General features: G+C 29.7%; 1 protein-coding gene and 1 long non-coding RNA gene across 2 annotated transcripts in view; one reads left to right on the top strand and one right to left on the bottom strand.

Annotated features, from left to right (window-relative positions):
* The window catches only part of LOC111612635 (cytoplasmic dynein 2 heavy chain 1-like), a gene marked incomplete at its 5' end in the record, with an annotated part of 92,742 nt that extends 78,118 nt beyond the window's left edge, over positions 1 to 14,624 (top strand). Inside the window, 3 exons of the mRNA XM_023353873.1 lie at positions 8,726 to 8,948; positions 12,623 to 12,765; positions 14,562 to 14,624. Coding sequence (XP_023209641.1) covers positions 8,726 to 8,948; positions 12,623 to 12,765; positions 14,562 to 14,624 — 429 coding nt within the window. The remainder of the gene's footprint in view (positions 1 to 8,725; positions 8,949 to 12,622; positions 12,766 to 14,561) is intronic.
* A 1,648-nt stretch (positions 14,625 to 16,272) lies between these two features.
* Positions 16,273 to 16,662, bottom strand: LOC111612630. The gene is made up of 2 exons (XR_002754644.1): positions 16,500 to 16,662; positions 16,273 to 16,421 (listed from the first exon to the last, which is right to left on the bottom strand). It is a non-coding gene; the product is annotated as an uncharacterized LOC111612630 (long non-coding RNA).
* Between the last annotated feature and the right edge of the window lie 28 nt (positions 16,663 to 16,690).

Raw genomic sequence — 16,690 nt, 5'->3', positions numbered from 1 at the left:
TATATATATACATACAGGGTCTTTATAATTAAAGTTGCACTTTGAAATGCCATAAAAGAAAAACTACTGGACAACATGTTATGAAACTTGGTAATAGTTTACAGGAAGTCATGGGATTTTATTCCCCCTAAAAAAAATAGTTAAAAATCTCACCACCAGTGGGGAATGGTGCTGTATGCAATATTGTTAAACAAAAAATAAGACATGAAGATATTGGTTGAAAATGAACAATTTGGCGGAATTCAAAAATACAATACACCGACATGTCCATAACATTCCTCCTGCTATGTTAAGAGCTACTGTTGAGAACACAGTAATGTGATTTAACTTGCTTTCAGAAAATGGTGGATGCCACATTGAACATGCTTTGTAACACGTTTTAGAAACAATTAAAAGCATTTTCAACCAATGTCTTCATGTCTTATTTTGTTTTAAAAATATTGCATACAGTGCTATTACCCACTGGTGGATAGTTTTTGCACTATTTTTTTTGCAGAAAATAAAATCCTATGACTTCCTGTAAACTGTCACCAAATTTCATAACATTTTGTCCAGTAGTTTTCCTTTTATGGCATTTCAAAGTGGAACTTTAATTATAAAGACCCTGTATATCTATACTAATATTATAAAGAGGTAATATTTGTAAGTTTGTTTGCAGCAGGTAATCTCCAAAACTACTCATCCGATTTCAAAAATTCTTTCACCAATATTTAGAATGGAACCTCAGTGTGGACATAGGCTGTTTATTATTCCGTTAAACATTTATATAAATTAAAATATATAATCTAGGTTAAGACTTTTATGTCAATAGATGGCGCTACGAGTATGACGCCCTAAGTTTGCTTTTCTGTGAAAATGAACTAAAGCAGATCATCTTCTATCTATCTATATAAATAAGAATGTAATGTTCGTTTGTTCCTACCGATTCCTTTGAAATTTTGACACAACGTTGCATTCGAATATGCATGTGTTTTTATATAATATACATGTCGAGATTCCCCCCGGGGGAGATGGACAGGATTAAGGCTTACCGTAAAGAACTCTTCTTCTATTTATACTATTTTAGATGTGGTTTTTTCCGTTTTTGATTGCGTTTTAATAGGGTACGTCAACAGAATATACACTACAAAGGGATTTTTCGATATTCCCCCTGTGGGGGAGAGGGACAGGATTAAGGTTTACCATGAAGAACTTGGCTTCTATTATACTATTTCAGATGCAGTTTTTTGCGTTTTTGATTGCGTTTTAATAGGGTACGTCAAGAAAATGTACACTAAGGAATTTTTCAAAAAATTCTCCCCCCACGGGGGAAGTTTTATACATTTATAATAGATACATTTTGAGACACAACAACACATGGCGGGGTCTGCTAGTATATATATAAATTTATAAAAGATATTTTGCTTGTATTTGCATAATCATAAATTATATTATTTTAATAATAATAAAATATAATCAAATGGCTAATATTTTTTCTATTTTTATGACCATTGGCTTTTTTAATTAAATTTTATCATCACATGTATTTACATAATTCATAGCATTTTAACAATAGAAATATGTTTTAAAAAATTTTTCTGAAGAGAGGCATAAAAGATCAGTTTTTTGAATTTTATCATTATTAACATAAATTTTTATCTTTCCTTATTAGAAGTACTATTAACAAAGTTAATGTAGATCTTATAGCAAAAAAATATGGATTGTACTTCTCACCAAAAAATTATTTTTTTTCATTATATTTTTGCTTTAATTTTAAATCTGCTGGTGTTTTCATCAGATCATCAAAGTTAAGCAGCAATGAGTCTTGACAGTATTCTAATTGGAGTTGACACAGAATTATCACATGCTTGTCTTACGTATCCAGAGTCTGATGTCCCAGTCTGGTCACAAATTCAGATTCTCTAACATGATTATCAACAGCTAAGTGCATCTGTATCCTGAATTGATATTACTAACCTTTTCAGTTATTAATTATTTATCTATTTGTTTATTATTTTGCATAGATTAAAATAAAAAGAGAATTGGCAAAAAGTAACCACAAAACAAAACCAAATCAAGAAAAACTAGTGACTTTACAGAAAGTAGGACTAATAATGCTGAAGGAGAAGGAGGAGGAAGAATATTTTAATTTAGTTTTTTTCAGATTAGATACTCAATAGAAATATACAGACATTATACTTTTTTCTTTTTCATATAGTGCAACAGTTACAAAACAATTTATTCATAATAAATAAATTAACATTAGGCAACTTAATTTTAAAAAATATTTGATTGCTATAACTCATTTAAATTATTCAATAAATCAAAATACTAAAATTTTATTATCAATAAAATAAATAAAATGTGAAAAAAATTTTAATAACAATTGGCCCTATCAGATTAAACTTAAAACTATTAAATAATGTATTACTGGCAGTAACATTTACAAGAATATAAGTTACAATTATTTATATCATGTGTTAAAATATAAATTTTGTTGTGTTTAATATCATATGCAGACATAGCATTAATATGTTAGCCAGAACATGTAATATATTATTGGAATTAATTTTTTATTGATTAAGTAATAACTAAGAATTGAAACACTTTCAAAAACTTTAGCTTTTCAATTGTAATAATTTATCAATATAATTTGAATAGTTGATGTTAAAAAAATATGTAGCTAGAAAAACATGATAACATTATTTTAGAAATACAGTAAAATACTGAAATTTTATTTTATTCAAATGTCAAATATTATTTTATCTCAACACTTTTTTAAAAACTATTAAGTGAATTGAAAAATATGTTAAAATGTGTTATATGAAAATAATAATGGCTGTTTTTATTTTTTATTCAAACTATATCTGGAATAATAATTAATCTATGTAGCAATTATCAAATTAGCACAAGTTAAAAATGTACAGTATGTCACACTTGATCTTCATTCAGATATATTTTTTTTGTTGTCTTCTCACCTTGGTTCAGATTTACAATACAAATTTAATTTACAGTAAGTTGTCTTTTATTTAATGTCATTGCAAAGCACAATCAATTATATCAAACATAAGATTTTTTCTATTTTAAATATTCCTATCCTTTTTTTCATATTCCATCTTCTTTTTCAAGTTTACCTTTTAAATATATTTTTATTCTTTTACACCTTATTTTAGAATATTTTGAAATTCATTCTACAAATTTTTTATATTTGTAAATTTTTATTGTAATTTTATTTTTTGTATATTTTACTTTGCTATTTTGTATTTTTGATTTTTGTATTTGTTTTATTGATTATTCATTATTGATGTGAAATGTGACATTAGTCTTTACTCTCTGTTACAGTAAAGTCCATTAGGACTGGTGATAACTATCCCCAATTTAACAAGGAAAATCCAATAAAAAAACACATATCTGTGTTTTTTATTGGATTTTCCTTGTTAAATTGTTAAATTTCCTTGTTAATAAAAAAAACACATAATAACAATCCACGAAAAACCTTTTTACGAGTGTTATGTCACTAGTAAATTCCACAAGTACTTTCGACCTCCACTGAGGTCTGCTTCAGGTGGTGACTTGCCGTGTTTCGACCCGACCGTCGTAACAATGTTGCCAACAATGTAAATAAATAAATGTGCGCGTCGGGTTTCACCCCTCCGACCGACACTGTTCGAATTCCTCGAACAAATACTTCCATGCCTGTGCAAGCGTTTCCCCATCCTTGTAGTTGATGCAGTTTCCCCCCCCCGATAGCTTTATGAATCTCCCAGGCCTCCAGGTGACGGATGTGATCCGCGCGGAACGCTTGTCTGATAAGTCTGGTGTTCCGGAAGTCTGCCCTTATTTCCAGGTCAGTGACGTAGGTGGATAAGGCGGTGGTGTGTCTTTTATGTTTAATATCAGCTTGGTGTTCACGTATTCGTTTCTGTGTTGACCGGATGGTGGAGCCAATATAAACTAAGTCCCTATTGAATCTGTCATCCCTGATGGGACTGCCCCCTACCATCGCCGGATGACAACTGTCAACCAGATAGGAACGCTAGATGCGCCGTCATCCAGTTCAACCAGCATTTAGACCCCCTATATAGGGAGATTGCTAGCAACAGCCGCATTAAAATCGCATACTTAAGAACTGGCTAGCTTTACGACCTGCTGCGCAACACCAAAGACGCGATGGATCTCACCAGGGCCCCAGGTGTTTACTCCATTCCCATCAGGGACGACAGATTCAATAGGGACTTAGTTTATATTGGCTCCACTATCCAGTCAACACAGAAACGAATACGTGAACACCAAGATGATATTAAACATAAAAGACACACCACCGCCTTATCCACCTACGTCACTGACCCGGAAATAAGGGTGGACTTCCGGAACACCAGACTTATCAGACAAGCGTTCCGTGCAGATCACATCCGTCACCTGGAAGCCTGGGAGATTCATAAAGCTATCAGGGGGGGCAACTGCATCAACTACAAGGATGGGAAAATGCTTGCACAGGCGTGGAAGTATTTGTTCGAGGAATTCAAACAGTGTCGGTCGGAGGGGTGAAACCCAACGCGCACATTTATTTATTTACATTGTTGGCAACATCGTTACGACAGTCGGGTCGAAACACAGCCAGTCACCACCTGAAGCAGACCTCGGTGGAGGTCGAAAGTACTTGTGGAATTTATTAGTGACATAACACTTGTAAAAAGGTTTTTCGTGGATTGTTATTATTCAACACAGTGTTAAGTTGTTAGAAGTCGTTTATCTTAAAAAACACATATTTGTAACAGAGAATAAAGACTAATCTCACATTTCACATCAATAATGTATTTGTATATATGAATGATATTTGTATGAAACGTATTTATATGACATGTATGCTATTATGATGTGATATACAAATGAAAATGTAAAATGGTAAATTTTTCAGTAGGAGATTGTAAGAACGCCAATTGGGGAGGATTTTATTCCCTACCATCAGGATAGCTCTAAGGTCTACGCATATGTGGGTGGTGGTTTTAAGAGGCAGCAAAAGACAATTTATTCTTGTCAAAAAAAATGCTTACATATTTTTTTAGCAAAGGTCCTTAAGTTCAGAACTTTGGGTTGGCTTTGGAAGTTGTTTTTGGAGTCAATCTGGACTACACTGGAGGGGCCCCGTGACAGCATTGAGTGAAAAGTTTGAGATCTGAAGTAACAGTACACGAAAGATGAAAGGAAGCACGATAACGGGAGGCAAACAAACACAACAGGTAGTCTAGTGAAAGCTCCTATTTGTCCTTAAAGTCGGAGTTTTATCATTTTCTCAGGATTGAATCATTGCTAATTGGTTAAACCTTTTTCTTCTCGCCTCCCACCTGTCTCCAGGTGTCAATGGAGCTCCGTTTAGGGTGTGAGAAAGGTCGGCTAAAGATGGTCTATTCGACACCTTTCTTTAGACTCTGATCACGTTTTATCGATGACTATGACACCCACACTCATCCTGATATTTTTCAAGTTTCATTTTGCTTTCAAAACTGCATATTAACTTTTAAATTTTAAATTTTTTTTCTATTTCTAAAATTTTGTTTTTCCCTTTACTCTTTATGAACATTGACATAAAAGTTCTGTGTCGTCAATTTGACACTTATATAATTTTTTATCTTGAGGTTTAACTTAACAAATTTTTACATATCTTTCCTTTTTTCGGGGGGCTATTTCCGGGGCCTCACAAGATACATAAAAAAAGTAAGGATTGAATTGCCATTATAGGGAAATCTACTGTTAGTTTTCTAATAATAATAAATTTATCAATAAACTGATAAATGTAATATTGATTTCTTTATTAAACAAAATCAATTAAAGGAATTTCAAAACTTATTTCAGATTAATGTTTTTTAAGCACTTAGATTTCATCTTTTACATTGAAAACAGAATCAAATAGAAACTGTTGAACATCTGTTGTTCTGAAATTCAAAAATTTTTTTAAATCTTAATGTATCATATCAATTTTGATATGAAAAAAGTGCAAATATTTTAAATGTAATAAAGAAACATAATAAGTTAAAAACAAAAGTTACAAGAAGTGATGAAAATACAATAAACAAACCAAAATAAAAATAAACAAATACAGGTATTCCTCATATAATTTGACACTTCTACAACACAGTTTCACTCTAACATGATTTGAAAATTGGCAAAATCCCCCATACAACACTATTTCCTGTTTCACTCTAAGATTTGAGAATTTGGGAAATCCTCCATATAAAATTTCACTATTTTTAAGTGCAAACTCTTTTATTCAGTATTTTTTTATTCAAGTAAATATGCAAAGTTAACAAAGTATTTTATTCAAGTAAACATGCAAAAAATGCATGTTATCTCAAATTTGCTTACTGATTTTAGAATATTGAAATTTTCAATTTTGTGCCTTTCAATAGATTTAATGAAAACTGATAGTGCAATTTTTTACTTCTTTGTCCTAGCTTTCCTGTCAACCAGGTGTTATTGTTGCTTTCAGATTTTAGCATTTAAGATTGTCACTGTGTTTTGTTTTTATAGATTAATCTTTGTATTTAGTAAAGTTTATTTAAACATTTTTAGGTAAGTGTTATTAACCTTTTTTTAATCATAGGTAAGTAATTGTTCATAAAAATGATGAACGAAATACACTGGCATCTTGATACTCGAACAATTCAGTATTTGAACACAAATTCTGGAAAAAATTTCTCAGTCCTTAATTGAACAAACACAGTCTATCAGAACAAATTTTTGATTAATAACATTTTTATTTTGTCATACATAAAAAATTTTTATGGTAAAAATAAAAAAAATGAAGATATTACTATATTGCTGATATTTTTGATTGAAAGCAACAGAAAAAGCTCAGAAGATGACAATACTTTGTAAAAACAAAATGCTCTCATTTAACTAAAATTAATATTAGTGTGTAATACAGTACTTTTAATTGTGATTGTTAATTAATTATTGATTGAAAATAAATTATTAATTGCTATAATAAATATATTTCTCTTAGTAATATAAAAAATAGTATGCTTTGTTAACTTTCGGAACCTAACCCCATGGTTTGTATTAGTCCTTTGTTTCATATAGCATGGATTTGCATAACAGCATTTTTTTGGAACCTAACTATTATGTTATATGAGGAATATTGATATTACTGTTTACATACACAATCATTATATAAACTGTTACTGAATCTCTTCAGTAACAGTTTATATAATGATTGTGTATGTAAACAGTAATATCAATATTCATATAACTAATATAAATTCTATTTTCAGTTAATATCCATACACAATCATTATATAATTATACTAGCTTACCCATCGCGCATTGCTGCGATCTCAGAAGAAAGGAAATTCAAGCAAACTCATTATGATAAAATTCAATTTACATTTTATCATTTTTGTTGAAACTTATTATTATTATTGATTTTCATCGGGAAAACATTTCAAAGTGTCGTTTCAATTCTATTTATTGGAGTGCTTGTGGATATACGATATTTTTTGTTTTTCTGTCTGGTGCGTACACGAATAAATCAGAAGAATTTCTGACGCGTGAGCCGGCCACATACAGTTCTCCATGCCAGAAGCACTGTTTCTCCAAATTTAGCCCATACACTTGCAGCGATTGTCAGAAGCGCGATATTTCCCAATTTTATATATATATTTTTTAATCCTTTATAATTTTAATTATTTAATTGCTCCTTCGTCTCTTCCTTGGCACGTTGTGAAATTTCTGATAGTTGGATAATAAACCGTTTTATTGTAATTTGTCTTTTTAAATTATTTTGAATCGATATTAAAATTTGGAAAAGGGGGGATACCTAGATCGGTAAAATACGTGAATTTCTTCCTACAACTTCGGTTGTTGTTCGGGGTACAGTTAAGGTTTTAACGAAGTTCGAGCGAATACATAATTAGCAAAAAAAAGTTGAAATAAAGTGATTAAACAAAAATTATTACAAATATCGTAAATAACAAATGCATATATAGAGATATTTTTTGAAAGGGGGAAATGATCTTCACAATTTGAAATCGATCGAACACACTACTCGAATGCTCGTGTAAACGCGTGCCATCTATCGTAGGATAAATGTACTTTTTGTGGGAGTGTATTAAAAAATTTAAAAACTTTCCAAAGTTTCATGGCAATCGTACTATGCCACAAACCTTCGCGGGAGTATATTAAACAACTTCCCAAAGTTTCATGGCAATCGGATAAACGGTGTGGTAATGCATGAAGGACAGACACACATACATTCATTTTTATATATATAGATAATGATTGTGTATAGAGAATATATGTTATTGATAAATTTAATTCTTTCTAAATATTGCAATTTCTTTTAGAATTCTAAATAGAATAATTTTGATAGAAAGTGTAACTAAATGGTTGAGTAAATATCTTTGATTATAAAAGTATTCAAACCGACTATCTTTATTATTTTTTCAGATTAAATAAAACTTTATCATCATGTTTTATTTATTATTAACAGAAAAGAGTCTCGTTCTATTTTTTATTATATTTTACCTCATTAAATTAATTTTTAAAATTTAGGTAAACTTGATAATTAGATTTGTTAATAATAAAAAATTTGAATTATTTTTGTAACTACTAATTACACATATCTAAACAAAATAATGTTGATTTTTCAAATAACTTTACATGAATAAATTTAAAATAAAAATTTTAGTTTTAAAGAAATAAATTTAAGCTGAATTTATTTTACATAAATTTAAAATTCTATTTTCAGTTAATGCAAAGTTCTGCTATAGAAAATCAACAAACTGTTCTATTAATTGAAGACTATCAGTTATTAAAATCAGAATTTCTTGAAATGATTAATAGTTTATTGGCATCAGGTGAAATACCTGGTCTATATAATTCAGAAGAATTTGAATCACTAATGAATCCATTGCGTAATCAAGCATCAGAAGAAGGATGGCGTGGATCTCTTTTGGATTATTTTTCTTTTAGTAATTAATAATTTACTAAATTGTTTAAAAAAGTAGAATTTTAAATTTCATTTTTATTTATTTATTTATTATCATGTTAATTAACACAATTAAAATATTACAATAATTTATTTATTTAGTTTCAACAGTTAATTAGTTCAGAATAATAATAAACAAAATTAAATTTTAAAATTTGGACGTTTATTTTAATAAATCTAAATTTTTAATAAGATTTTTATAGACTTAATTAATGATTATCAATTTCAAATATTTATTTGTTAATATCAATTAAATTATCAATAATATACAGTCGATCCCTCTATAACACTGTTGTTGATTTTGTTTTATATGAATTCCATATTGTACGAGTCACTTAGATTTTACAAATACATGAGCCGTTCACAGCCCAGCCCACATATTTGTAAAATCTAAGTGACTTGTACAACATGGAATTCATATAAAACGGAATTATCAACAGTGTTACAGGGGGGTCGACTGTATCTTAATTAGTATTACAAAAACAGAATTCATATAGAATAACTATTATTGAAAGTAGATTGAACAATTTTTCATTTAAATGCATTACAAAAATGAATATAAATGAAAAAGTTGTTCAATTTACTTCAGTAGGCATTTTATATACAGCATAGTAAATACAGTACAGTCAACTGCCTATAACGTGGTAGATACATTCTGCTTTATAAGAATTTTGCGTTGTAGGAATCCTTAAATACATGAGCCAATCATAGCCCAGCACATGTGCAGTTTAGGGACTATGGCTGTTTGAATGGTTTCTTCCATAAAATTAATCGATTCTAGACTAATTTGACTCAACATTTCCAAAACACATATAATTTTTTGGGAATAATTCGTATAAACTGTGCTATAAACAAAAAATTGTAGGATTACTTACTGAGTGTGCACCGTTTGATGTTGCCATTGCTTAATCTTGTTTTCGTCACAGAGCAGCACACCAAACGGTGGCCGCGATTTCTGATAAGTTATTTTTCTGTGAAAAATTTGTTGAACTTTGGACACATCATTAATAGAAATAATTTTTATGGCCGTTGAATAAGAAATGTTTTTTTTCATAAGAAATGTATAAAATTACAGTACTGTATTAGACTTACAGTACCTAATTTATATACTGTACAGACGATAGTAAACTCAACTTACCCGCCTAAACTCTCCGTAGCGTGTAAGTAATTTGGCTCCTTGTCCACTATTGGTCCAGATTCGACCAATCCTGTCACGACACAAGTCGGCAATGACGTTTTACTGCATTTTACGAGTCTCTGTTAGCGTCTTTATACGAATACGGTCACAATTTTTTCACCGCGATAAACGAATCCGCATTATATGAACCCATGTTATAGGAGGTCTATTGTATATTTTGAAGATTTTATAGAGTATATTTGGAACCCAACATAATGCAGACAGAACTCATGGTCCAAAACCTCAGTCCATGTTCTATCAAATTAACAATTTTGGCACACTAACACTTACCAGCACTGATTGTTCAATATACAAATGGACAAAAACCTGTTGTTATAATTACTGTATATGCTGTTGTATACTTCATTTTAATATATCTATATATATCTATATATATATATAAAAATGGATGTGTATGTCCCTATATTTCACTTTTTTGCCAAAACTACACATTACAGATGAACCATCTTTGTATAGTTATTTTTTATTAACTATATTATTATTATCTATATATATCTATATATATATATAAAAATGAACATGTATGTCCCTATATCTCACTTTTTTGCCAAAACTACACATCGCACGTGAATGGTGTTTGTATGTGGTAGTAGCCCCAAGTCTCCATTTGTGCATAGGGGTGGTTGCGTCTCGATAGCTATAAGGGTGCGGGAGATATGAGGCTAAAAGTAGTTGAAAGTGGCTTTCTATTTCGAATGTTTTGTTCGATTTTTTTNAAAATAGTTCGTTTGACTGGACGTGAACAGGAGACGTTCAGAAATAGAATCGGGACCAGGTCTCTAATTAGTCTGGAAACGGGGGACCTAATTCTTGCATTCTGTGAAAACGGGTAAGATTGGCTATAACGTAATTATCTTAATCTTCCCTATCGTTACTTTTTGCCCACAAATAAAAATCCAGCGAAGTGGGTCCTTGAAGCTAGTGTATATATAAAAATAAGAATTTTAAATATCTGTATAATATTTAATATTTTAATTTTCTAGAACACACAACAAAACTATGTAAAACTGACAAAGATTAACTTCAAAAAAAAAAACACACACACACTGATTTTATACAGGATTTTTCGTAAGTCACACAATACAGGATATAGTGCAGAGAAGCATCATGTGATTGTAGGCAAAGCATTAGGGACAAGTGTGTATTGTAGTGCGGAGGTGGCAAACTTATGGCACATAAGTTGAAATCATCTGGTACATAACATATCATACAATTTTGATTTATCATCTGTCTTTTTCACAAATAATTGATCTTGATTCCATAAAAAAGCAAATCATTCTTTTTACATATTAAAAAGAATAAATAATTATGATACATTATAATAATTTTTAATTCTGTCTAGGATCATTTAGAGACTTTTTTCATACTCATTTTGGTTGGGTTCAATTAGTATACAATAGGGAACCAGGTGGCAAGAGACAGGACCTAAAATATTTAAGTCAAACAACTCATGAAAATTTATGAATATTCTACTTGAACTCAAACCCAAGCTCCTCAGAGCAATAAGCTGAGCTTGTTAAGTTCTTGTTTAGTCATCCATCTATAGGCTTACTAGTAGTGACAAAACTTTTCAATTGATGGGCTAAATGGCATATAATTTGTTGGTAGATAGGCCATAAATATTTTATACATTCTATATATGCAAAAAGTAGGCTTATATCATAATACATGTTTATCTGGTTAAATTTGTTTGTTGGCCAGATTATCGTGTGCGACATGCCAGATTTGGCCTAGGGCCATAATTTTTGCCCCACTGATCTATATTTTTATATTATGTATAGCTTCAAGAAAAATTAAGATTTTGAAAATTTGATCACAATACAAAAAAATAAAATATGTCAATAATAATTATAATTATTGAAAATTCTTGTAGCCTTACTGAAATTTTTTTAATTATAGAAAATATAAATTAGTATTTTAAAATATTTCATTAAATTTGGGTATCAATAAAATATTGATTTTATTTTTTGTTTTATAATTAATTGTAGACAATGATGTTTCAGTAACAATAAATCATATTTATTTTATATAATCCATCTGAATCATAATTTCCATTTGCCATTTAAATTTTCTAAACTAAAACTTCATTTATATAATATGTCTGAATAGCTTTATAAAAATGTATTACATTAATTAAAGCAGGATGAGGTTTTAATTTCAATATTATATTTTAATAACTTATGCAATCAATCTGTTTTTATTTAAGAATAAGATATAAAATTTAATTTTTGAATAATACTTATTAACAAATTACCTTAACTAATATTATTTATAAAATTATGTAAAAATTACAAAAATTCAAAAACTTTAAAAGTTCAGATTCTTAAATTTATTTTATACAATATAAAAAATCTTTAACGCTACTTAAAAATTTCATTTATATTAAAAAGTACTTTTAAAATAATTTTAAATTACACAGAAAATATTAATAATTTAAAAATTTTTTTAATATTTTTCAGAAGTTAAAAAAAATCTTCATATTGTTTTAGTAATGGATTTTACCAGTTCTGATTTTCATTTACATTGTGAAGGAAATCCTTCTTTGTATAAATGTTGCAGTGTTCAGTGGATGGATGAATGGTGTGAAGAATCTATGAAAAAGGTTGTTTTTTATATTAATTTCAATATTTTTTTATATCAAATAAAACATTAAAATAATTATCTTGAAATTATTTAAATTTAAAGTTATAATTACGAAAATATAAAAAGTTATTGTATAAAATAATTAATTATAAAGGTATAAAAGTATTAATTATAAAGGTATAAAGATTTTTTAAATCAGATTTTTCTATGAAGAATTTATTAAGATTTAAAAGATGTCAGATTGTATATTCAATGAAACTCATGTAATAGTTTTTCAGAATCCACATTCAACAAGAGGTACTCTTTCATATAGGAATATGCATTTTGGGCATTTTTCCCTCTTCAGTTCCTTTAATTTTACTGATGTAAAAATTAATTTAAAATTTATTAAAATGTTATAAAGTAAAAATATATTCCTCCTACTTACAATCTTTAAGAAGTTGCTATTTAACATAACATTCAATATAATATTTTATAATATTCAAATTATTTTCATACATTATAGTTTACAGTAGCCTTATCTCTTTTTTCTTCCTAATAAAAGAATGATTTACATCGGGGGTGTCCAACCCGCGGCCCGAGGCAAGTTCCAATGCGGCCCAATAAACATCTAAACAAAACCGACAAATTTTTAAATTTTATTTATTTATTTATTTTAATGGCATAAACTCAAAAAAGAAGTTTCACAAAGCCATAAACCTTTATACATATTTTATTTTTGAGTAGAAAGGACATATTTTTGAATACTTGGAAATGTGTGAATGAGGAATACTAAATAAAGCTGGAGTTGTGACAAAGGATTATAGACCCAAATTCGGGGAAAGGAGAGAAAGGCCAAAAGATAAAAAGTAGTGAGAAAGGTTAAATAGACCTTCTATTATGCAAATATTGACACTTAATTTTCCAACCTTCCTCACTTCATTTAGTATTCTTCCAGCATTGCAAGATTTGGCTACATTGCATCAAATTTGGCAACCTGTTTTTTAGTTTGGCATAAAAAATGTCATTTGGCACATTGGCTACTTTTTGGGCTACATATTATTTATAAATATATTAATTGAATAAAAATGCACTTTAAAAATGGTGTTTCATCATTTATTATTAATTAGAGATTCAAATAAAACAAATATTTGTGTTTTTCAAATAAATTTTTGTTTGTCTCCTTTATAATAAATGATTATATCTATTTTTAAGTAAAAAGTTAAAAGTGTATCTGTAGATGTTTTTTTTTTTAAATATCCTTTTTCGTGATAAAGTTTTAATACTTAGTACTATAATCTAGACATGTTAATCCTTAAATATACAGAAAGACCCCGCTTAACACGGGGGATGGGTTCCTAGATGACAAAGCGCTAAACAAAACAGCATTAAAAGAGGTTATTTTAACATAGAGTAAATAGGGATAGGGGAACACGCAACCAAAAATAAAAAAATTTTACTTTAAGTTATTTTTATATTAATTTGTATAATAATATATGTTAAATAACACAAACATGTGCACACAGAAATGTATAATAATATATTAATTAGTTCATTTTTTCTATATTAATAGTTCATTTTTGTCACAAAGGTCCTGACTTTTCTGAAATTCTTGTTTTTTCATGATAAAGTTGTGTACTTTTATTTGTCGCGTTTTTTTCTTTCCTTAAGCAAATGTTGATAGCAAGAAATCATATCCAAAATGCCTTGTCTTGCTTCTGCACTCCTTTGAAAATCTGGATCATTTGCTACAATTTGATCAATGATTTTGATTATTGTTACCAAACTTTTACTAAGGAAATCTGTAGAGAAATTTTTTGAGTTTTTTGTTTTCAGAATCACTATTTTCCAGTTCTACACGGATTCCTTGTTGTGCCAGTTCTTGAAGGTCATCGTTAATAAGACTCTCACCAGAAACCTGTGGTAACTCCTCAATATCCTGTTAGTCTACATCTCCTAGTCCTGCTGTATCGATTAGATTGAGTTTGATCAACCTAAAAATACAGCGATAGGCTCTTCTCATTGAGAATTCTTGGATATATCCAGCCATAACTTCTTCCATACCTCATTTGTGCATTTATCAGTTAATTCTTGCCAAGCAAAGCCTATATTGCCTATGGCATCCTTGATGTTATATTTTTTCCAAAATTGCACCAAACAAACATAGAGTTAAAGAAAGTATACCTTTTTGCCATCTTTTGCTGATTAGTTCATGTTCATAAATAATTGTATTATGTATGAATGAATAAAATGCCACGATAATTTAAATTGGCATAAATTTTGAGCTTTTTTTCGGGCTTCGAGCAGATGGCATTATATCGAATCAGCATTAAGTGAGGCAGCGTTAATCAGGGTCTTATTGTACTTGTATATTTAAGGATTGGCCAAAAGTATATTATATATACAGTGGAACCCCGGTTAACGAACGTCCTGGTTAACGACCAAATCGGTAACAAACTTTTATTTTGCAAAAATTTTGTCTCAGATAACGAACGTAATGGTATTTTGTGTCAAATTTTAGTTGGTGTTAGGCATGCATGAGTTAAGCATTGCTTTTCCGAGTGTTTGTGCTATACTTCTTTTTTCAGTTTTCTGATTCATATATTTAATCAATATGGCATCCAAGAAAGAAAAAGTCATAGTGGCAATAGAAAATTATAACGCAATATAAACGACAATGCACTATCGCATTTGAGAAAAATTTTGATTAAAAGAGTAAGACAATCAACTTTAGACCAATTTCTTGTTCCTTATGGAAAGAGTTTGTTAAGTTATGGTAACGCAACACTTGGGCAATCTGTCTAGGGGGAATGCCTTCTGGCAGGTGTTTTTAAGGGAAACTGGCCCCTATTTAGGCGTTACAGACGTGGAGTAAACCCAGAAAACTCCACGTGGCCAGCCCGTCTGAGCGAGGTGATAACCCACGAACGAACTCCCCGTGTTCGAGGTACGAAGACCACTTAGCCACTGATGGGGTTTTTTTTACCAAAAGAGACTTCGACTCAAAGAATCTTTCGATGAAGTGCTACCCGTTATTTTTTTGGAGGGGATTCCCCTTCTAAAAGGCATTAAGGTTCGTATATCTCCACTTTTCTGCCATCAACTACAACAAACAAAGATATGTACAGTGCTATTTTATTAAACAAAGTTTACATGTTTGTTGCTGTAATGATAGATACTATGTTTTCATACATTTTTATCAAAGAAAATTACTGTATATTGCAAATAAAATCACAAAAATTTCGGACACTAGAACAGATTAATTGCATTTGCATTAATTTCTATGGGAAAAATTGCTTCAGTTAACGAACGGAGTCGTGGAATGAATTAAGTTCGTTAACCGGGGTTCCACTGTACTTGTGGCCCAAAACTCCATGACTACTTCTAATATGGCCCAGAGAAACAAAAAGGTTGGACACCCCCTGATTTACATTAATCATAATTCTATAAAATATTAGATATACTGGCTTTACTTATATTTTATATTATGACATTTATCCAAGATAGTTAAAAAATTATGATACACATAATAATAATAATATTTATATAAAAATATTCTAAAAAGAATCGATGGAGTCAGATAATCTATTTTTTTATTATTATTACCGTACTGTACTAATCTTTAGTACACGGAAAACTACTAGTTTTCCATTCGTTTCTGACCTTTGGAGGCTTAATAAGTCCCGAGTCCGTAGACTGGTATAAAAAATTAAAAAAGGTAAACAGGTTAACAAAGAAAATATAATTTTATTTCTATATAAATATATACTTCACCCCAAATGCATTTCGCCTGTCAAGGCCTCTTCAGTAGGGTTTCTGATGACTAGAGTGTACAATAGGAACAGCAGAAGGTATCTCAGACGACACATTTTTTTCCGTCGTAGACACAGAAGAAGACACATCTTTCTCACTGACACCATCGCGTTTACAATCTTTAAGAAACACAAACTCTTCCCAGCATTCCG

This window comes from Centruroides sculpturatus, unplaced genomic scaffold, assembly GCF_000671375.1.
Source record: "Centruroides sculpturatus isolate CEXI.00-Female unplaced genomic scaffold, Cexi_2.0 scaffold1552, whole genome shotgun sequence".
In the NCBI taxonomy this organism is placed as follows: Eukaryota; Metazoa; Arthropoda; class Arachnida; order Scorpiones; family Buthidae; genus Centruroides; species Centruroides sculpturatus.
This window is presented reverse-complemented; position numbering and strand designations above follow the sequence as displayed.